Raw genomic sequence first — 23,691 nt, forward strand, 5'->3', positions numbered from 1 at the left:
TTGTTGTTAAACTTTTGCTTCCAGTCCAACAGTCCGGTTTAAAGGAAGGCAGGTTTGAGCACTTTGCCATTTGTCCTTACTATTATTATCAACTTCAAACAGCAATGGATTGGCTGGGAAAAGCCATGTGTTTAATGCAGTGCTGTTTTGATATATATAATTTTATAAGCTTCTACAACTCTTAAATATCAAACAATTAGCAACAATTTTGCCCATTTGAAATTCTTGATTAAGACCATGTGGACTGAGTGTCAGAGGAATTCAGTTAGATGCCACCTTCTGTTGTGGTCTTTCATAGGTTTTAAATGCCTGATCAATAGATATAAATTAAAAACAATTACTAACCTTGTTCTTTTGCTTTCTTTATGATGTACAGTACTCATCTTTTTGGTTTTATTTCAGCAGCAGAAACAAATTACAAAGTAGTCAGTTTCTCATAAATAATCTTTTTGGTATTGTTGTTTTCCTTTTCACTGCATTATTGATTAATGAGTATTTGGTAGTGGCAGGAAAATTAATCTAATTTTAATCTTGCTCTGTTCCTTACTTCTCAGACAGTGACATTGAACTGTACTGCAATGTACTGAACAAGGTATTAAACAGTCAATGCATTATTGTTTTCTTCCTATTTGTGTCATTTGTGGCTTAGATATAATTTGAAAAGTTGAATTATAAATAGTTTTTCTAACCATGCTATACGAAATCAAAATCTTTGGGAAACTTATGAATTAAGACACACCATTTGTGTGTTTAGTTTTTATTGAGAGTATTCATTCTTGCTTCCTCGTTAAAAACCCTCTAAAGGTGAGTCTTTAATGATGTTGAGAGAGAAAGAACAGGGAAATGTATTGAGAAAAGGGAACTCCATTAAATATGATTGGTATGTGTTTTATATATACAGTAAATAAGAATAATAAAGAGCAAAGCAGGATTTCAATTTGGAACCAGGAGAAAAAATATATAGATTATAGATTATAAAGTCTCTGCGAGGTACCTTAATTTCCTTTTCAGGTTCCACTGTCATACTCTTTACACAACTGGAAAAAAAAACTTAAATTCTGGATTGGTCTCCATTATTAGTATAGTATGTCCTGCCACCGACAGTTTCTGTCATAACCTTGTACTGTAATTATATCTGTATTTGTAAGTGTTTATTGGATTTGAAGAATGTGGTTATTTTAATTTATGTCCTATAGGCTGAAATGATTAAATTTCAGACAGATCTGTCTGGAAAATAAAATCTTTGTCATCTCTTTTCTTTAATATTTCCAGTACCTCCAGACTTTTTCAGATAAACATGCAACCTTATTTTCCACTGAGATCAGTTTGTATTTTATAAAAATCTAAGAATTCCAACAGGAACATACAGTAAACAAAACTTGATTAGAATAGTTATTCTAAATACAGACTGTTCTTTTTTTTTTTTTTTTTTTGCTCCTAGCAGTTTTTGGTTGGCTTTATAAAAAAACACACATTGAATTTTACCAAAATAATTTAGAGATGACGTAACATTTTAACTCCATCGCTGGACTTATTTGTGTAAGCTTTACCCTTTGGTTGGAGAAATGTATTTTCATCAAATACTAATTTGCATAACTAACTTATATAACGTGCAGTCATAGTCTAAATAAGGTATGGGTCACATCACAAAGCTACGTGTCCTTTTTAAGAACATAATGTAACATTCTGAAGCCCATCGTGACAGCTTAATTACATTGCAATTCCAACTTTAAAGTTCTCTCAGTGATTTTCTTAAATCACATACGAAAGCTTTCATTTCCTTTGGGATAAAAAACACTATAAAAGTGTTAGTTTTTCTGATGATAATTATTATTCTTTCATAGTTTAAGACAAGGAATTAGCAATGTTGGAACCTTTTTGAACCAAGTAGAAAAAGCTGTTTACACTCACTGCTAGTGAGCCATGCATATAATGCATGATTTACAATAAATCAAGTGAAATAAAGATGGGCTGCTATTTATATCAGTATATCAGGTACTGGCCATGGCAAAAGGAGCACAAATCATGTATATTTAAGGACAAATGAAAAAAGATATGAAAACAGTATATTTAACCCACACACAGAAAGAGTAAGACAAATAAAAACACTGCTATTAATTTCCATGGAGCATTTTTTCTTGTCTAACTCAAGCTCTCAAAAATGCATCAAAAGTTTTTTTTTATGACAATTGTTGTTGTTTTTTTTACATTTTCTAAAGTAAAAACTTCAGTCATTCATGTCTTTATTTTAATGGCAGCCACATTAAATAATTCTAATTTCGGGAAAAACCTCTCAATCATTTTGCTTTACATGCCTGTCTCATTAAAAATGTGACTCGGTTTAGCTGGTATGTCTTAAATTGGCTGGTAAAGATGATATAATCTGAAACACTGTCAGAAGAACATACCTTTGGAGTGGTGCCAATAGCCAATAGAAAGGGAGGATACTTCCCAAGGTCAAATGTCAGCAGAAGCTGAGTTCAAACGACTTGTTTTGTTGAAAGATCAACATTTAAGGAAGAGGTAGTTCTGATAATAGGTAATACCAGTGTCTGATCTAAGAAGTAACTGTAAAGAAAATAAGTATTTTACAATACCTTGCAATGGTTTGTTATTAGTATTATGTTCGTGGTATCCTGTATTTGTATTGTTGTATTCTTCATAGAGCAAACTGTTGTGTATAATGACATTTTGATGGGAAAAACCTCCTATTCCGTTACACTGTGTTCCATTTAACATTTTTAAGCACCAAAAAATCACATTCATCATACTTCTGGCAATTTCTTGTTAAAATGTACTTTGAGGCGTTCACCAGAACATTCCATTCAAGAGCCTGTGCTTTGTAAAACCCAAATTGGATCAATCTGCAATAATGTTATTTTCATACCCAAAATGCATCATTATATTATGGGGATTAACATGACATTTTATTAATATTTACACAGTATAATTAAGAAAGCACACAGTACCAGAATGTTTGTAATTCATCAAGGATGTGCAGTATTGTTAATATTAAATTGAATGCAATCAAAATAGTTTTGGAAGTATACATTATACATAAACTAAAGTTTCAAATTACTGTAAATAATCTAAGAAGGAGGAAAGTACCACAAATGCTCATTGTCTTCACAGTGCATTGTTTGAAAACCATTTCATGAATTTTAAATAAAGATTAATACAACGGAAAATATGTGAGTCAAAGACATAAAAGAAAGATCAATCCTCTTGAGGTGTTGACCTGAATCAATTTCTTCGATTTTAAAATGTATTAGTCATCATTAAATCCAAGATAGTTGTAATGTAATGCATGGACACATTTAATGACACTTAGTTAGAAGGGAATCAATCAGTATGTAGATTCAATTTTTAGAACCTCATGCTAGCTTGATTTCTGATTGAAAGCTGAATTTCACATTTATCAAGCACAATTTGGAAAGCTTGACATTTTTGAAGCTCCAATTAGCATTTAAGCCTCTTAGAAAATCAACTTCACAGTAAGGATCATGTCTTTTATTTCAGTGGGAAATTGCCTTAGTGAAATATACAAAAAGCACCTTATAGAGACTGGTAAAATAAAAACTTTATGTGTACTGTATGTGACACAGAGTGTAATAATGCATGTGGGACAAAAGGTGTCTGGGGCTGATTGATCTTAACTGGGCTTTGAATAGTAAGGGTGGTGCATTTGTATTTCCTACCTCAGGTTCTTAAGTTTCCATTGACTGGGAGAGAGACTCTGGAAAAAGGTGCAAATGCACAATGCAACAGACAGTTGATCAATGAGCCTAGAGCAGTTAGCCCACGCTCATGACATCATCCCCTTGTGGGGGTGAGTCATGAGTCTGTTAAGGGGAGCCAGCATTACAGATTGAGATTGCAGCTGTTGGTCCCAGGAGAGGACTCAATTTGGAGACCAGGGAGTGAGAGCAGAGGAGGAAGTATTGTCCTTCTGTCCCCTCTACCCAAAACTGGACTTTGAGAGAAGCAGCATAGAGGAGGGAACACCCAGGGACACACATTGGTCAGATCAACTTTACTGTTTTTTACTCCTTTTCTATGGCTTAAGGAGACATGCCAGGTTATGGACCAGTGCTGGTTCTGGAGAACCAGGCTGTTCATGTGGGACATTTAGTTCTAGGAACTAGGGTTCTAATAGAAAATACAGATGGTTAGACTTGGAAATCTTGAAATCTAAAAGATCTGTTATATTTAATTTTAATTTTAATTTAATTTAACATAATTAATTAAAATATGTACAAATAGGTACATTATTTCATCCATCCATTTTCTAAACACTTTATCCAATACAGGGTCACAGGGTAGAATGCATCCTGGATGGTACACCAGGCCATTGCAGGGCACACACAGACACACACATGAGACGATTTTCACAGAAGCCAGTGAGCCTACCAGTATATCTTTGGACTGTTGGAGGAACCAGAGCACCCAGAGGAAATCCACACAAATGCCATGTACAGTAGATAGCACTCCAGGTCCAGAATTGGACCCGGGATCCCAGCGCTACAAGGTAGCAATGTTAAATGCTGCACCACAATCCTACCTCTATACTGTTGTGTTATGTAAGTAATTTGAATGATTTGCTGTTTCACATAGCACTTTCTTGGCTGTAACACCGGTGTGGAAGAGGCGAGTTATTGATTTGACATGTTGACCTTTTCTAGAAACATTATGTTCTTCCATAGCTGATACATGTGCAAGTAATAGTAAATGAACTGGGTTATGCAAACTGGGAATTTCAAAGTAATTGCTGTATTTAAGTTGTCTCAAAGAAAGAATGACAGGAAAATGGAGCTTAGCCTGAAGACATAACTGTTAGAGAAGGCAAATGGGTATAACTTTATGGCATAGAGCACAACTAGCCTAGACCGCTGTGTTTATTTGAAGATCTGTGCTCTTGTTTCCCTCTAAACTACATCTATTCCTTCTATACTTTACTGATTACATACATAGGGTAGCAGCCCTAAACCCTGGGTCCAGCTCTGGAGATGAGGTTTTATCTGCAAGGGGTTTGTATGTTCTTGTTCCAGATATAGAGTATGAAGAAGGCTCCACTGCCGAAACCTTTTTTTCACCTTTTTTCTTAAAAAAGAACCTAGTGAATCATTAAGAGCTACTGGAAAGTATAATCCTACTGTAGTTAAAAGATAATTGTGGCTTCTAGCATTCTTTTTACCTACAGTGAAATTAGCCAACCACAGCTGTATATTCATGAGAGGCAGATTACAGTTATCAATCTGTAAAACCAATGTAAAAGATTAATAAGGTATACGTAGCATCTGATACACAGGAATGGAAAGACAAAAACCCAGGAATAGAAATGAAAACCTTAACCTTCAAGAGATAAAAATCAATTTCACCTCTGGGTAAGTATTGCAAACCAGGTTTTTTTTGTCAAATAGCATATGGAATTTTGTAAAATAAAAACATTAAAACACACACATTTCTTGAAATATCAAAGTATTTCAGGTATGGTAAAAGTGACAAAATAGATATATTTTATAAACACCCCCATGTCATATAGCCTTTTTTACATCTATGTTTCAGATGTATTCTGTTGCTGTAACAGAATAAAACTCAAGATTAAAGGTGTAGTTCTAAAGGCTGATAGAGGAATAGAAACAGAGACAGGAATACCAGAGTTTATTAATCTGATGTTCGGAATGATAATGCTATGATTGGTATATTCTGTTTGCTGTATAAATAAGAGGTCCATCTGTCATTCAATCCAGCTTTGTCATGAGAAATTTCTACTTTATATTTCTGCTCAGTCTTATTTATGCTTCTCATTCACCAGCTCTGCTATAGGTTTTTTATGGCTATTGCTTTTAGTGTTCTATTTGTTCTATTGTTGTTCTGGTGAACGACGACAACATTTTACAATTCAAAAAAATAAAATACAAGAATTTGCTAAATTATAAAGATGAAAAGATTATATTTCGAAGCTGTTAACTAGTTTTGGTATCCTATTGAATAGAACATGAGTCTGTTATGAACTGATTAGAATATAGATTAAAAAATAAAAAGGAAAATGTATTTGGCTCTTATGTAGTGATTCATAAAAAATAATCTTTATAACTTCTAAACAAGACTTTTTTTAGTTCCAATTAATTTCTGACATGTTCATTCATACAAAAATAATGAAAGCGGGATACTGTATCTTCTGTTGTCTCTGAAGAAGGTCTTCGTAAAAAAAAAAGCATTTTCATAAATATGTATTTAACAAAAATCCAACGTGCATTGCACAATATAAATACATTTACAATTTACAACATTGGGAATTACTTTCTGTGTGAGTTCAGTGATTATAAGCTTGAAACTGCTAATCACTGTCTGTCATACCCAGTAGTTACACAGTATGGTGGCTTAGATAAAATTGGCATAAACAGTTACATTTGTATGCATGTCAGGGTATTTGCAAGCCCAGCAAGATTTCAATCTATCCTGAAAACCACTATTTATAAAATCCCAATCATAAGCACTCTTAACACCTATTTGAACCTGTTCTGTTTGTCGGTTTATCACTGCTGCTTTGCATATAAAGCTGGAGCTGATAAAATTATTAAGAGAAGTGGCTGAATAATCTGCTTTTGAAACTGTCACAGAACACCTCTGGAGGCTCTGCAGCTGGTTTATATCAACATTTCTTTCCTTAAATACTGTTTAACATAGGAAACATTCCAAACATGGAGTAGAGTCACATGGGTACAGCACAACATTCATTTGCTGAGACCTGCATCGCAACATAAGCATCACAACATTATGAGATGTTTTCTTAGATATCCATATATAAAGTTTCTTTCCTTGGATAATATATGGAGTTTATATAACGAAAGTTCAGGAGGGATGACAACCACGCTCAATTGTTCCCAGCCGTCAGTAATTAGCAATCAGAATTAGCAATTAAGCCAAATATCTGCTCCATAATAATTCATTACGCTTTGATCTTGGGCGTTGTCATTTATAGTGAAGTCACTTTCCAGCGTTACCTTGGAAAGATTTTTAACTCAATTATAACAATGAGAAATTATATACTGGTCTCATGCACTATTCTATGGAAGTCTTTACATGCCTTCCTGATACCTAGCTTTCTTTAAGGAGGATCATGTAGAAAAAGACAGCAGATTAGCTACTGTACTAGTTGCCAAAGAAATTACTGCAGGTGAGCAGTATCTGTTAATTGGCAACACATATTTTTCACTTATATTCTTATACTAGTTGGAGTTGAAGTATAATGTTTCAGAATTGTCAAACACATACCATAAATACCAGGAAGAAACCTACACATTTACATTAACCCAAATATGTCCTCATCCAACAAGTAGAATGTTTTTATATATTTGTTTATCCCAGTTTGCCTGATTTATTACTCCTTCACTTGGGCTGTGCCAGAGAATAAAGAACTCAGGTGTCTAAAATATTATCTCTACTGCTTGGGTATATTCTTAGCATTTCTACAGTTTGGGAGTTAGAATTAATGTATTTAATTGTAAATTATCCCACTCAGTATACTGTATTTGGTGTTCTCCAATTTTCTTAACCTGCTCAATATTTGTAACTTTACTTTTTTGCTAAATAAGCATTTGCAAGACAGGAAAAATTGATAGGCAAATTAAAAGAAATTAGATTTATTTAGCATAAAATTGTTTTAGAACTAATAAACTGATGAACCAATCAAAGATTATGGTTTTACATACAGGCTCTTTAATGATGTAAATCAATCAAATAATGCAGAAATCTAGGTTGAAAGATTAAATCCTGACAAAAAATAAGTGTTATAATTAAATTACATATTTTTTGCTTGTCTATTTTTTGCTAATCATACTATCAATAAGTTTACTGAGCAAGTAGTTTATTAAAAACAAGGAATAGGTTACCAGATGCAGCCATTCAAAATGCACGGTACAACCACATACCGCATGCAATTAACCACAGGTCACCGCGTTGTACCGCGGTACGTGATTGTCTGGCCAAAAAGACAGACAGGGGCACTTGTGGTGCATTGGTTGTTAGTGAAAAGATTTAATCATTTAATCTCTTTATAGAAACCCTTTTAATAGTCATTTGCTTTGAGATGTTCACTAATGGCACTAAAATGTAGTCACAGAACAGGAATAAAAATTATGCATTATGCAACATGATATAAGTGGACTCATTTTCAGGTATTATGACTAATTCTTATTCCACTGCCAAAACATTTACTTAAAGAAATTTAATAGGACCAAAAAAAAGGTTTTAAATGTAAACCATACAATAATGTAATTTAGGTGGGTAGCTGCGTAGGCTGCAAAGGAACAAGTATTACAGTAGGTTTATTCCATGCTGAAAAAAAGAAGAAAGAGAACACAACGTTTCAGCCATGGAGCAGTCTTCAGGTGTGATTACAAATAATGTAATTTGTCTGGCTGACAAGCATTTGTTTTCATTTAATGATTATATCTCACTCTTCTGAATGCTTTGTAGCTTTGTTATGATACATTATTCATTAAATAGCCCCAAGTCAATAGAACTAGTGGAGTTCCAACATAACCTTCAAAGTGAAAAAAATTGTGATCAATAATCGTGTAGAGTCTGATTTATAGATATTTCTTGCTTCTGTTTTTTTGTATAATCTTAAATGATTACCTCATTATCCATGTGTTCCAGAAAAATAAGTTATCAGAGAACTGTGAGCAAAAGTGACAATGGAACAAATGAATCCATATGCTGCAGGCCATTTGTGAAACATTCTACAGCTTGTGCGACACAGTCATATTTCTGCTGTGTGATTTTTCAAATTCATCCTTCAGGAAGAGATTTAGAGCAATTTTTTACAGTTCATGAGAAGTGTAATAACAGAAAAAGCATGATCTAAACTATCCCCTTGAAATAAAAATTTGTCTGTCTTTCCTATGAAGGTCCATGGAAAAAATATTTGCAAAAGTAACGTGACTAACTTTCATAATCAAAAAAAATATTTGTTTTGTTTCAGTGTGTTGATGGTGGTAGATTTGTTTAAACTGTTAGCGTCGTTCTAACACCTATTACGGTCTGAATATAATGCAGGAGATTTGTAGATTTTTTCAAATTAAAAACTTAAAAGAAGGTAGAACATTTCAAGGGCATCATAAAGAATAATCTGGAAGGAGATATCTGAGCATATGAAGCTGGTACCCTTACTTCTTTCACTAAATTAAATCCTCATCTTAAGTAACTACTAGCAACGAGCAGCAGCTAGACTAGCAAACAGACAGGCTAATGGGACCAAATTGACTCCTCTCTTTTGTAAGCTATATGTTATTAACTGAGGTAAATACGTTTTAAGCAGCTATTATTTAAAAATAAGCCCCTTCGGAACTTTAAGAGTGTACTAGAGTACCTATCTTGTACCATAATTTATTGAGTTACTTAAATCCTGCATCCATAAAATACCCAAGAAACACTTCTTTAATACACTGATCACTAACTATATTTGCTGAATGTTCTTAGTTGATGAATCCAATCAAATTAAACTTATTTTGTTTACATTGCAAATTACTGTTCTCCCACTTCACATACCCATCCATTCATCCACACATTTTCTAACTGCTTTATCCAGTATTGGGTCACAGGGGGAGCTGGAGCCTAACCTTGGCAAACAATGAGAAAAGGCAGGCTACACCCTGGATGGGACACAGATCCATCACAGGGCCAATTTTCCCTAGAAGCCAGTTAACCTATCAATATTTCTATGGACTGTGGGAGGAAACCGGAACATTCACATACCTAGAGGATAAATGTTTGGGACCATTTTAGGTGCAGCACCCACAGTGCTCACAAAATATCATTTCCAGTCTGCGGTCAAATGTAAGAACAGAAAACATTCAGGAGAATAAATGCGTTCTCAGGTTTCTGAAATTCCAAAATGGATTATGACAATTAATTGCATCACCACCACAGAATATGACAAGGATATAACAGAAAAAGAAAATATTTTCATATCAAGAAAAGTAGTCTTTCACTGATGTGTTGTCATTACCATTATTCTTAGGTACGGAATGTGGGATTAATAACTATTCAAGCATCCCTTGTAAATGTGTGTAGCATGGGAAAGTCAATTTTTTGTCTAAGATATGTTTTGAATTCATCATACCATATAAGATCAAGACCTCCTAAGCCTTACCATAAGTCAATGTTTATAAAACAAATATCTGGAGCACATTTTGATATTGTTACAAATAGGGGGTAAAGAAAATAGAGAATATCAGGAAGTGGCCGAGCGGATTAATCAAAATGTAAATAAATAATAATAACTCCCAACTTGTAAATTAATATACCCGAGCAGTTGGTATATTTCTTTGTTCTCTAGCACAGTTTTGATGAAAAGACAATAATTCAGGCACACTTGGTTAAACAAATATTTATTAATAGTGACAATACACACACTAACAACACACAACATAAACATGCAACACACAAGTTACATTAGGTACAAAAGTACCTAATGAGCTCCCCTACTTCTATTAAGGAGTTTCAGAGACCTAACGCCCTGACCACCCAGAAAAAAATGCAGACTGTTACCAATTATTTGACTCATATATAATGCTTACAGAGGCTTAAATAAGAGAAAGACGCCTTCTAAATCAACCTCAGGTCTAACCTGAGGTTAAATCTCTCTCTACAAACCCGGATGATGCAAAATGAATGGGGACCTACATAATAATAGATGTAATAGAAATTGAATAAAACTCAATATGAGTAGAGCTGCTATGTGTCCATGGTGTATGCAATATATACAAGTAGTGGGGTTATGCTGAATACAGTGAAAACTGTGTGTCCAAATAGGTATCTCCCTAATTCTAAAGTGTACCTACTAACCAGGAGAGGCTGTTTTTAACCAATGGATGCCTTACTCAGGAAATCAGACTTCCCTAAGAACCATAGAAAAGCAAGCTCTCTTAACAAGGTTAAAATACTTGGCTCCAATCTTGTATTTCTGGGGGATTTGGAACAAGATGCTCTTGTCTTCCTCCTTCTCTCAGGTTGTCTCTGTTTCTTTCTCCCTTTCTCTCCCCACTTGTCTCCTTTTTTGGCTCCCTGTTTTATGCTCTATTCCTGGACTGCTGATTGAAATGGTTCACTCAAAACTTAGTTATAAGGTAAACCAAGGTAAACTTTACGATTGCTTTGATCACTGAATCCGTGACCACCGCATCGCAGCAAACATCTCCTTGCTTGGAAGTTGGAAAAGTCGACACTAGCCAACTGTCTCTATTGCAGCTAGGTTCTTAAAGACACTTCATAACAATATAATTATCTGTGTTCCATATAGTAATGGAATATTTATCTTTAATTGGCATGACTGCAGACAGCAATAATACTATAATTATTAAGAATAAACACCTACAGTTTTACATGCCTTTGAAGAAGCAAGAAAAAGTAGGCAGAGAAATCAGCTTACAAGAGCAATTTTTTAATGTTAAACTGTTTTGGTTTTTACAATAAATTAGATACAGGAGACTAATTGTATAACACATATTGACAATATTTTATACTGACATCTCACCCAATTTTAGTGTTATTTATAAACAACTATATATTCTTATGTACAAAATAATTTGAAAAAATATTTTACAATGTGTAGTATATTTGTGATTTTCAGTAATTGCTAAATCCAAATATTTTTCCAAGGTTTAACAGATAGTTTTCTAAATTTAAACTGATTTATTTTAAATGTACTGAATGAGCCACTTATCTTGCTAATGGTACAGTAATTGTGATGACATTGGTTTGCTAACTGCATTGCACAATACTCCCATCATGTGGTCAAATCTCAATATGCAATAAGCTGGTGGAAATATCCCTGTTCATAAGAGACAGACAATTCCCTATAAAGTGATTACAAAAATAACGTATTGTATATTGATCTTTGGCTTTTTTTGTAAGTACAGGATGACCACATGGTCATATGAACAAGGAAGTTGGTGCTCCCCTACTATAGTCCAACGACTTGAGAAAGGACTGGCATTGAAATTGTGTTAGAGTGAAGGTCTGAAACCAACTTGAAAATAATGGGCTAAAGGCCTGTATTTACAATATACTCAATTATAGTGCTGTTATTGGCAAAAATTAAGGCTTGTCTTTCCTCAGAATATTGATCATTTTGAATGACAATTCAATTTGTTAAATTTTAATGTTTCTCTTAGGAAACGGTGTACAATGAGCGCAGCCAATGTAATGGAATGAAAAATAAATCTGTAGATGAATCCCTGAAAGCCACAAATACCCTGTACATTTTCCCCTAAACACTTGACTTAAAGGTCTGGTGAGCAATCATATAGGGATTTAAGGGCGCTTCCTTATTTTTCCGAATGACTCTTTTAATTATGAAAATAATGACTTTCAAAAAGAGTTCTACAAACTCAGCCACAGTGCAGATGGAAACTCCAATCCATAGCCCCACCAGGCCTCCAATACTGGACACAAGGTCAATCACCTGCAAAGGAATAAACAAAACAGAGGTGTCAGTAAAAATGGCTAATGAAATTCATATAGTAATAAGGTTAATAAATATTAATTTTACTGCACTTTTCCTTAGATGTTTCTCCAGTGGAATATAAGTCACTAGTATGCATTTTAAAATGTATATTAGAGCACTTAGACTATACATGAATAGAGAAAACTAGCATATGAAGCTTTCTATGATATCTAAAATAAATTTAAAAAGTATATTTGAGTGACCGAGTAAATGTGTTTTCCCCATGTCTTATTTTCAAACACTCGTATGTAAAGCACTTATGGTTTATAATGACAATGTATACTGTAATTTATTGTGCATTTATAGAATTATGACAACTTGCAATGGAAGATTTTTTGTTTCCTCCTGTAAGATAATATTTGAGGAGAATAACATTGACAGATTCTCTTGAATAAAAGATCAAGCCATCTGGCTTTAACATCTTTGAAACATTGTGTAAATATTTTAATACAAGATCAGAGAAGGTAATATTCTCATCTCAAGAATAGAATGATATTCCAGTTCCCCTATAGATTGTAATATATTTCTGTTCCTCGTATGTTTGTCTTGTGATGTATGGCTTTTTCATATCCTGTAGAAGATTTAGTCATGAGAAGCTTTTTCCCCCTCTTCACTTCAATGTCACTTACATTTGAGAGCTTCAGGGCTTGATGTCATTATTTTGACCCTAAATGGAAATACATCTCTTGCCTGAAAAGACTGGCTGTCCAAACTTAAATATAAAGTCTATTTGCTCAACAATGGTGATTTCAAAGTATTTTGTCCACATGGGTTTTACAAAAGGAAAACAAAAAGTAGAAAATGACTTATGTGATGAAAAAAGTCAGCAGAATAGCTAAGAAATACTTTTTCCCAGTCAGGGTTCAAGGTTGTTTTTCCCCCTATATATATTAGAAATAGGTCATGGTACGTCTGTTGGCAGTCAAGTGCTGGACTGAATGTACTCCAGTTTTTGTGACAGTTTGAGCAAAGGCAGAGTCTTTTCTCAGTGTGGAATGCAACAAAGCCGTCCTGCTTCAGATTCCTGTTTTGTATCACGCATGACCTTATACGGCCAGACGAGGCTGATGTTCAAAAGCCAAACCAATGAGAAAACCACCAGCCTGATGAAACGATAGATAAAATGGAACAAATAGCAACACAACCTTTTTTGGAAGGGCAATAAACTTTAAGATGCTTACCTGGAAAGATGGAATTTCTTCAATAAGCTCGTAATTAAGCTGCTGATAATTAATGATGACTTTAACAAGATTATCGCTGTGGAAAAAAACAATAAAAAGGTCTTTTGGAAAAAAAAAAGCTTCAAAAGTCCCCTCTGTTTTGTGATAATGGAAACACCATAAATTAAAGTCATGTATTCCTTTAAAAATGTCACTTTCCCTCCAGTTCTTGTCAGTTAATCAGTCTTTTAAGGATTAAAAAAGAACCTGGATGGTTCAGTTTATGATAAATTGATAGTTACTGTAAGTACAAATATGGAATAAAAGCTAGTTATTTTTACATGTTCCATATGTTAACAATTATGGGGTGCACAGTACAAATTATCACCTACATACTGTAATTTCAATGAAATATGGAGTTCATAACAGAGGGTTAAGAAAAACATTAGATCATAATCTAGCCTTCTTCTGCTCTCCTACATTATGGAGATCTTTGCCTTCTGGAATTCCCTTTGTGCATTTCTATCGCATTCCTCCAGCCACCACATCTACACCCTTGCAGCAGCTTCCTAGCTCTTTCCTCACAAAAGTGGGGAGGGGTTCAGTCAGCCTCATCATCACAGTCAATTCAACTTACCGTACTTTGTCAGCTACTTTGGCCAGCTTTCCTCCAGATTGTCTCAGTTTTCTTGCAAACTCATTCTACAATAGGAACGGTAGACATCCAAGCACTCATCATCTGTTAACAGAAAGCTGATGACACTACAGCCTATCCCATAATCAGGCTGGACACCACATAGGAAGCCGGTCCTTCACAGAGTACAGTTTAGCTGCTTGATTTGATGAGTAATAGAAAGCTGGTAGTGTCCATTCTGGGCTACCATAATAGAAGATACTGTACCTTCTGCATATGTAACATTTCTCCTGTGGTTTGTGATCACTTACCATATAAACAGCACTAGGCCACTGAGATGAAGATAGTGTCAGCTCAAATATCTCCTCCCTGTTTGCAGGAGAACAAGAACAAGAGCTTTTTTTATTCTTTCTTACTGATGGTAAAATAAATGCCACAATCACTTTCACACTTCCTGTAGAAAAATATAATAATAACTTCCTTGCAGTGGAACAGTGAAACTGAATACTTTAATCTTTGAATTGTTCTTTTTTGGCTTTTGAAAAACAATGGTTTTGTAAAAATTGTAATCTTTCTTATCTTAAGCCTATGTGTGTGGTTACAAGTGTCAGTGAATACAAGATCTACAAATATCAATACGTTCATGGCATGATCGTCATCCCTCCTCTAGAGGGCGTTCCGACCGTTTTGTGTTTCAGTTTCATTATCACGTTCACCTGTCCCTGGATTCACCGTTATCCCTTAAATCCGGTGCTCTTGAAGCTTGGGGCTCTGCATTGGATGCCCGCGGGCCTGCCGACCTGCCTAGCATCAAGTCGCCCTACGTCCGTGGCTTGAAGGCATAGGCCTCCAAACGACGTTCTGACCAAGCTGAGTCCTGGGCTTAGAGTGCCTGGCTTCATCACTCTGTTTTTAACATCCTTGTTCCTGTTCCTGTCCCTGATCCCGTTCCTGGTTTTAATCGTTTGTCTTGGATGGATCTCCTGGCACATGGACCCTGGACTGCACCCTAGTTTCCCATTTGGACTTCCCTCGTTTCGACTTGTCTGCCTGCGCTCCCCCCATGCACCTGGATCACTGTCAGCGCCGCCCCCTGTTCTCCATCCCTTCCATTCCTAACCGTGATTTCCCCCGAAACCCTTCTCCAGTCACTTCCGGATTATGCCATCTGCACAGGGTTCTGAACTATGCATTTGACGGGAGTCAGGACTGGCTTCAGCTAGAGGTTCAGACATTTGCTTTTACATAATCTGAATTCGTTTTGCAAATAAAAATAGAGCTGTGCTGCAGAAAGTGTTAGCATATGTTAATGGGTCCTGATGAATTAAAGAAACGTCCACATGAAAAAAAATTTGGGCATGGGTGCACAAAAACTAAAATATTATTCCTGACATTAAAAAATAAATTGTGCTACATTTAAGCAATAGGACCTTAAATGGGAATTTTTTTAAGTTTCAATTTCAATGTAAAACAAAATTTCTATTTTTCTAAAGGAAATATGAAATATCAAGTGCACTTGGCAATTAACGCCTTTCTACTTGTCTGATTGTTTCAGTAAACTCAAATTGAGTAATAGAACTCAATTCTGTAAGTGCTCCAAACACTGCCATCCATTAAAAATAACAGCAGATGGGAGAATACTAAATTTTATAGATACCTGCTCTGGACATTTGTGGTTTAAATCTATTTGTATCTGCACACTTTAAAAGGCATATGAAAACAAAAATGGTAATTACTTACTCGCATTGTAAAGGACAGTTACATTCCAATTCATCGTGAGCAAATTTGTCTTCATAAAGTTGTACACATTTATCTAAGACAAAGCAATGCAAAGTAAAGAAGAACTGAAAACAGACTTGGTGGATTTACATTTCCAAAAAAGACATTTGGTGCACTCCTCTGAGAGTATTCCAATCGTGTTGATTACATATTGAATTGAAACATTTTAGAGAATGGACCTCTCTCTCTTTAGATATTAAACACATATTTACCAAGCCCTGATGTTACAAAAATGTACAATTGCAACAATCTGTTTCTTTATTAGATTGTTACTTTAGCTATAGTACATAATATGCATATCTTACTGCAGAATCAATTGCATATTAAAGATTGCTGCAATTTATAGCTTGTCATCTACCTGTTCTACTGGATATGCAGCAGTCAACATTAAGCCATAATGCTACCCACTATGTTAACTTTCAGAGTAATATATGCACAGACTTTGCAAAAAAGGTAAGTGTCATGTATGCCATATCATAGTACTGTATATTGTTTCATATAAATAGCTAACAGCAAACTTCACCTGGCAATGTAGGATTTTAAAAAAAGGTATAAATATATAAATATTCTGTGTCCTCTGAATCAATTATTGTGAGTTTGTGCTTTATTAGAATCCAGCATCTTGAGTTTTGAAAGCACAGTGAACACAAACTGCGTATGTGTTTAAGATATGGTAACGTGTCAAAGCTAAACAATCCTAATTCGTTTTCACCTTGATCCATTCTCCACCTCCACTAATCATTAACTCATGAATTCCAATCCACTCTACAATGTCCTCAAATACCTTCTTTCTCCAAAAGGTCCTGCTATCTCCACTATCTCAATTTCTCCCATTTCTCCCAGCTATCCCAATTCTCTGAGCAACACAGGACATACAGTAGACACACATGTTAACACAGTGCACCTCCCACTTGCTCATGTCCAACCAATCACAAATGTGCTTGTTACTATATAAACTCTCTAAAGTAGCAGAGACTGGACCACTGATAATACAAAACTCACTCCTGATGCAGATTTTACCAGTAAAATATTGCACGGGCATATGATCGAGTAAGAATGTATGTGCTTTTGTCAACTGAATGTCATGTGTCATCTGATGACAATAAACCATGTGACAACAATATGGGACTCAGGAATCAATTGAATATGTATTTATGTGGTACAAGTGACTTTGTCACTTGTTCCATTCGAACAGATGCTCTCCATTGCCTGCACTTACTGATATTTTTGTTGGTAATGTTGCAGAAAGGGACTTTCACATCCTTTGGCACTGGGAACTCCCACATTCCACAGCCACAGTTCTTAATGATGTACATTTGTCCACATGTCTTCTTACATGCCTGTGTAAATAGAAATTATTCTTCAAAGCTGGTTAGGCTTAAATACAATTTTGTAAAAGGGCAAATAATGCTATACATAATTTATAAGGTATACAACCCTCAATGGTACAGAATATTTCTGTTCCTTTCCAGAAGAATTACAAGGTAACACAATGAATGCTAAATCTCAGAACTATTATTTATTGTAATCACATCTGTTTCATAATCCCCATGTTCATTTCAATGCTTTTCTAGTCTATAATTATCCCGCCCTTGTGTTTTTTAGCAAGTACTGTTATTATCTCACTTTAATTCATATGATTGGACAAGTGAGATGATAATCAGAGAATCCCAAACAAAGAAAGTTTGGAAAAGAAGAGGTAAATAAATGCAAATGAAAACACAGAAGTAATTCTAAAAAATAGGATGTCCCTGTTTGGATACATAACTCACCTCCCTGCTGTATCCAACTTTATACACATCTCTGTAATAGTTATGAATGCCATCTCCAGTAGTACACGTGCTACTGTAAGGAGCCCTGAGTCGATGCACATGAACCTGTTTGGAATGAAAATACAAGAGACGTCTCATGAGGAACAATCCGAATTCATTGTAATTGCAACAATTTTTGCACTTCATGATCTATTGATATAGTTATCAAGCGCTTCACAGTCCTTGTACAGTGGGGAAGCCTGAGGCTGACTTAAAAGTAATTGGTTCCTATGAGTGTGGAGGTATGTTCCTCTTCCTCATTGCTGTTTTTGACTTGATACTGTTGGTAAGCTTTCCAGGTCAGAATTAAAGGTTTTCTGTGTTGCTGAAAAACTGCATATTCCAAACACCCATTACAGCTCAGAAAGGCCAGTTGAGTGTTTGGCATGGTAAGATACTGATGACCAAGAACATAGCATTAACACCCTAGCCTTGTGAACATGTGAACATGCCTTCATATCAAATTTAATTTCTATAGTAGAGTTTTCATAAAAATCATCATGTACTGTTTCCTCCTACTGCAACTCCACTGAGCTTGACCACTTGTGTCTTCAAGAATGCCTTCTTTGTTCATTGTTCATTGTCTATGATTTGTAACTGACCTTGTGTAATAGTTTTTCTTCTTTCTCTTTGGACTGCATTTCATCAAGACATCAAAGGAAAATAATAACAGTGTTCCAGGGTCATGCAGCAGAGGCAGATGTTTTCCCTTTTTTTTTTTAGGATCTGTGCTAGTAGTGTCATAAACCTTTATATGTTTATAGTGTGCTCTGTATGTACTGTCGAGATCAAAATAGGCCTTCAGGCTTTGCCAGTCAGGACGGGGCTGTAATACTGACCCACATATTGGGACCCCACCCTTAGGAGCCCATTATCCACTCCAGGCCTCTCTAGGTATCATGTTGTGAAGTTATTTTTGAAGCACATGACCTGCATGAACCTTTAGGTGTGCCTTGCAAAGCTCCCTGCTCCCTCAAGAATCGGCTGAGATAGAATGTAAAGCCTTTTCTCCAACACTACCAATCCTTTTTTCGTAGCATCTTTCTCAGCAAGTAATTAGGATGTACAGAACAGTATATTTACTATAAAGCTATTTTATTGTCTTAATTTTAGAATGGCTGCAAATGAGACAAGGCCATCCACCCTGTCTAGCCTGTTTAGTAGTTAGTAGCTAATTGATCCAAAGATCTCATTCAGATGGTTCCTTAATAAAAAATAGGGTATTGGCTTCAACAGTAGACTGAGTATCTTATCTAATCTTACAAACACATTTAATTTAATTTGTTCTATCAAGCAATTGAGGCCTGAGTTAAAAAATAAATCCAGGAACAAATACAGTATGGTCCTCAAGAACTGGAGCTGTCTAACCCGGTCTTACAAAAATCCCTTTAAAATTTTTAAATGTGAAATCCTCAGTTTCACATTCTTACATTACTATACATTTTCCCAATTTGCAGAATACAATATGTGTCAAGTTTACCTGGCCTCTAAATCATCAAATGCCTGAGAAAGCAGAATAAAATGTATCAAGTTAAGCATTATACTGTGTTATTTTTTACAAAGGAAACTCAACAGAACAGGAATCCAGAAGCCAAACCTTGACGATGGCAATATCTGACTCCTGCCCAGGAGGAATGTTAACTCCATCATCTTCAGGGAATGGCATGTCTTTTTGGTCATGGATGATGAGACGAATGCCTGCAGCTTGGCTGAACTGCTCAATGTATTCGTCTTGTTCGATAGACAACTCCATGGTTAGACCTGTGGGACCCAAAAGCGTGAAGACATCCAGAAAGAAAACTAGCAAAACAACATGATTTTGTACTGTAGATTTTGTACTGTCATTGAAGACTAATTCCAATCTTTTTTAAGGTGTATCAAATCAAAGTAAAATTTATTAAAATAACTGTCACCAGTGTAAAAAATGGGGTTTTATTACCCAAAGGATGATATTATCCATGTAAGTGTAGTAAACCCCTAAATAAACTGCAAACACGCAATGCAAATTCCTTATGGAAGGTTAGCAGAAGAGCATGTGAGAGGGCAGTGACTCCAGACAAAATAGAAATTCTTGTCTGGACCATGTCCCCCAGAATGCCCTGGGGAATGAGCTGTTGCCTTCAGTCACCTGACCAGACAATTGGTCAGGTGACAATTTTAAAAGCAGGAAGCTGAGGCTTCAAATGGTCAGTCACCATCAGCCATCTGAGGACAGAGGACAGAAACTCTGTTATGCAAGCTGTACCAGAGGGAGCAAGAGACGAACATCAAGGACTGACTGTGAAAAGATCTGTGAAACTGTAAGGCTTTGGAAGTATTTATAAAGAGTGTCAGGGAGAGACTTAGTTTCGTGAAGAGACTCTGAGAGAGACTGAGTGGTAGTTAAAGCCTATAAGCAGCTTAGCTGCCTGGCACAATACTTAAGGATGAAGTTAGTTAATAGCTCATAAAAGAGGCTTAGGCTTATGTTTTGTTGTCTTGGTGTTTGGTTTTCTATTCCAACTCAGTAAATAAACTGCACTTGGTTTGTACCTTATAGCTGTGTCTTGTTTCTGTGTCTTTCTTTCCTTACTTGCCTTAAAGTTCCTATTTTTTGCCACCGTGTAGTAAGATGAGTCTAGATGTGTCAACAAGAGGAGTTGTAAAATGATCAGAACTTATTATTTTATTCAGCTTTAAAAAAATCAGGTGTGTTTTGCTATATCTGGAAAAGAATTCTTCAAATGGAATTACCCCCGACAAATATATACATGATTTCAATGCTAAATTGGTTGTGAGTGTACAATATGTATGCAGACAATACAAAAGCTATGCTACAGTTAGCACATTTTTTTTGTTTAAATAAATAAACATATCTAGCCAGCATTCTTCTCCTAGATAATTAAATATTTTAAGGCACTAGACCCATCTGTGAACTTACCATAACTAAATCCAGCTTTTGTAGCATTGAGAACATCCCTTCTCATCAGTCTTCCACGATTTTCCATTTTTGTTAGGCTATTGAATGTGTAACAGTTTCCAAACTTGTGGTTGAAGAAGGCGTTGAAAAAACTATAAAACCATCCAGGATTTTAAATATATATTAATATCACAAAAATTACATAGCTCTAAAACATCAGAAACTCAAATAAGTTTATAGGAACACCAAGAAAACCATACAATGGCAAGTTGCACATCAGACAAAGATGTCTGAACTTCACTGTGTTAAAAAGCGCTAATTAAAGTTTCCTAACTAATAAGGTTAATAAGTATTAATATGTTTAATATGATAGTCTTTAATATGATTAATAAATTAGGAGTGAGAAATGGTTTATCATCATCGTTTCAATCGCATATTGTAGCAGAAAAGATTCAGTTTTAATGGATTTAACCAAATATTATATCTTACACATTACACACCAACACCAAATAAAATCACATAAAAGTGTAAACGTATCACAATCGAAGAGCAGCTCTGGCAAATTAAGAAAGCATCAACAACTTGAGCTTTTATATCAGGGGTTTACTTTACACCTGTTTTTCTTCACCGTGATTTTTTATATTGAAAACTCTCATAAGACAAAATAACTCCCTATGTTCTCCTTTGTCTAGTTCTATTTGTTTCCCTTTTTAAAATATGTGTATTTAGTGTTATGTTCTACTCTCACTGAGCTGCATCTCTAAAACTACATATCCATACCCTTAATAATAATTTTTATGAGTTCAATGCATTTCTTAATTAAAAAGAAATTAAAGTCCGATTTTTATTTTACTTATAATCTACATTGTAATGAATGAAGTGAAAACTTCAGTAGAATTGTGAAAAGTATTAAATCACTGTATTAAATAGCTTGTGAATTCCTATGTATGGTATTACATACAGTATATTAAGAGGCATTTAAACACAGCAAATGAGTACTGGAAATAATAGCTTTTGTTATTTATTACAGCATAGAAAATATTAGAAATGTTAAATTAACTTTCATGAGACCATTTAAACATACCACAGAGCAGAACTTTAATTTCCATAACTTTAGTAGTATAGGCATAATATACACTAAAATGGCATTTCCATTTTTTCAGTTTTAGTACAAAAGATACCATCTTCTTAATGTTATATTTTTGTAAGATGAAAATGTAAATCCACTGTTAGAAACAGGAACTATTGATGAATAAAGTAGGGATATGATATGAATATTATCTACGTTATAATGTAAACATAAATCTCGTGTATCTCATAGGTGAGATTGTTAGGAAGGCATTCCATAATCATTAAGCAAAGGATTGATTGTGTTCTCCCTATTGTAAATCAGGGCTTTCTGGACTTGGTTCTGTAACACCAGCACCTGTAGGGTTCTGTTCCTGCAGAGCTCTCAGCTACATAATCAAACCCGTATCTGAATGACAAACATTATTTATTTGAAAAATTATTTTCAGTTCAAGATTCCTGTTAACTATTACATTTTTTACTGTATGTAGTTAAGAAAAACTTAGGTGAAAAGCTTGAAATCGTGTATTAGTTTGATTCTTTCGGAAAGAAAAGCAACAGGTACTGAGGACACTTGAAAACCTGTATTAAAAAGCCCTGTTGAGAAACAGCTCGAGAGAATCTTACCTCTTGTCACACTTCTCACCATGGAAGTGGCAGGAGATCAACATGTCTTCCAGCTGATGTCCTGCTTCAGCCTGCTGGTCCGGGTTCAATTTGGACAATAGAAAACCCAGCTGATTGCTGTCCTCGATGTAGGCTTTCTGGTTTTGTGATGAATTAGCATAGTCCGTATTCAGAAAGTATAGCCCACCTTTCAGGAAGCTAAACTTGGACAGCATGAGGGACTTGCGAACTTGGTTTAGGTTACAGAACGTCACAGCTGGGAACTTTAGTCTGGCGCTATTGACCAGAGTGACTTTCTCCTGGGAAGGATAGTGGAAGAAAGTATTTATGAGTTCACTGCATTGCCACAACATGCAACCCACCACTACCACCACAAAGATGATCCAGCAGTTCTTCTGATGGTTAGATCTGGAGCGCAAAATGGAGGAGACGCCATGGGCTGAAGTGTGAATCAGAGTCTCCCTGCAAATTGACTGCAATGTTGCCTTCTTAGAAATCACCATCTTGGCCACAGTCTAGATTGCTATCACATCAACAGTCCACAGTGGTCATTTCACACTGTTATGAAACTTTAGTTAACAGAACCTTTATCTCTTTTTAGTAGTGCATTCTACTGTATGGTCAACATATCAGAATATAAAAATAACTCCAACTGCTGAATTTTCTGTCATTACTTGCTACAAGAAAGTCAACATTCTTCCAATCTTACTGTATGTGTGGGATGTTTTATAAGCAACCTATCCACATGACCCTTTGACTTTATATCTTACACAAGAGCATTCTATTGATTTCCTGTTTCTTCTAAATCTTATAGACTCATTAAGTCTAAAGCACCCTTAATTAGGCCCGGAGAGAGATGCATTGTATTTAAGTGACTTAAAAAATTGAATACAAAGATTGATTAAAAACACCTCTTAAATCACCTTAATGAGCTCAAGATGAAATAATTATGTAGACATTTTCTGTAAAATCATCTTTTTGTGCCTATAACATATAGCATTTGGAAAGAAATAGAGAATTCCAAACCTTATTTTCTGTAGTTTAAAGAATTGAAGAATTCTGTAAGACTTAACAGCCAATGTAGCATAAGTAAGGTTAAAGTCCTTTCTTATGCTACACCTGTTTTTAAAAATGTTGCAGAATTATGTAGTTTCCAAATTTCGTTAACTGTTGTGTTTCATAATAGTTGTAGAATTTCA

General features: G+C 35.1%; 1 protein-coding gene across 1 annotated transcript; it reads right to left on the minus strand.

The window, feature by feature from the left end:
• Positions 1-12,226: 12,226 nt before the first annotated feature.
• LOC102694291 (amiloride-sensitive sodium channel subunit gamma-like) lies at positions 12,227-23,691 on the minus strand. The gene is made up of 10 exons (XM_006631960.3): positions 22,493-23,691; positions 20,819-20,949; positions 19,496-19,659; positions 17,860-17,964; positions 17,307-17,427; positions 16,049-16,121; positions 14,620-14,677; positions 14,312-14,376; positions 13,696-13,771; positions 12,227-12,472 (listed from the first exon to the last, which is right to left on the minus strand). Exons 1-10 carry the CDS (start codon positions 22,993-22,995, stop codon positions 12,278-12,280), a joined length of 1,491 nt encoding a protein of 496 aa, XP_006632023.1. The 5' UTR covers positions 22,996-23,691; the 3' UTR covers positions 12,227-12,277.

Source organism: Lepisosteus oculatus, chromosome 11 (assembly GCF_040954835.1).
Source record: "Lepisosteus oculatus isolate fLepOcu1 chromosome 11, fLepOcu1.hap2, whole genome shotgun sequence".
Taxonomy (NCBI): domain Eukaryota; kingdom Metazoa; phylum Chordata; class Actinopteri; order Semionotiformes; family Lepisosteidae; genus Lepisosteus; species Lepisosteus oculatus.

Coding starts and splice junctions, on each gene's coding strand:
- LOC102694291 (XM_006631960.3), bottom strand. CDS start 22,995: ATGGTGATTTCTAAGAAGGCAACATTGCAGTCAATTTGCAGGGAGACT. Junction 20,950..22,492: donor GGTGAGAAGTGTGACAAGAG/GTAAGATTCTCT, acceptor ATGGTTTTATAG/TTTTTTCAACGCCTTCTTCA. Junction 19,660..20,818: donor AAAAGCTGGATTTAGTTATG/GTAAGTTCACAG, acceptor TGGGTCCCACAG/GTCTAACCATGGAGTTGTCT.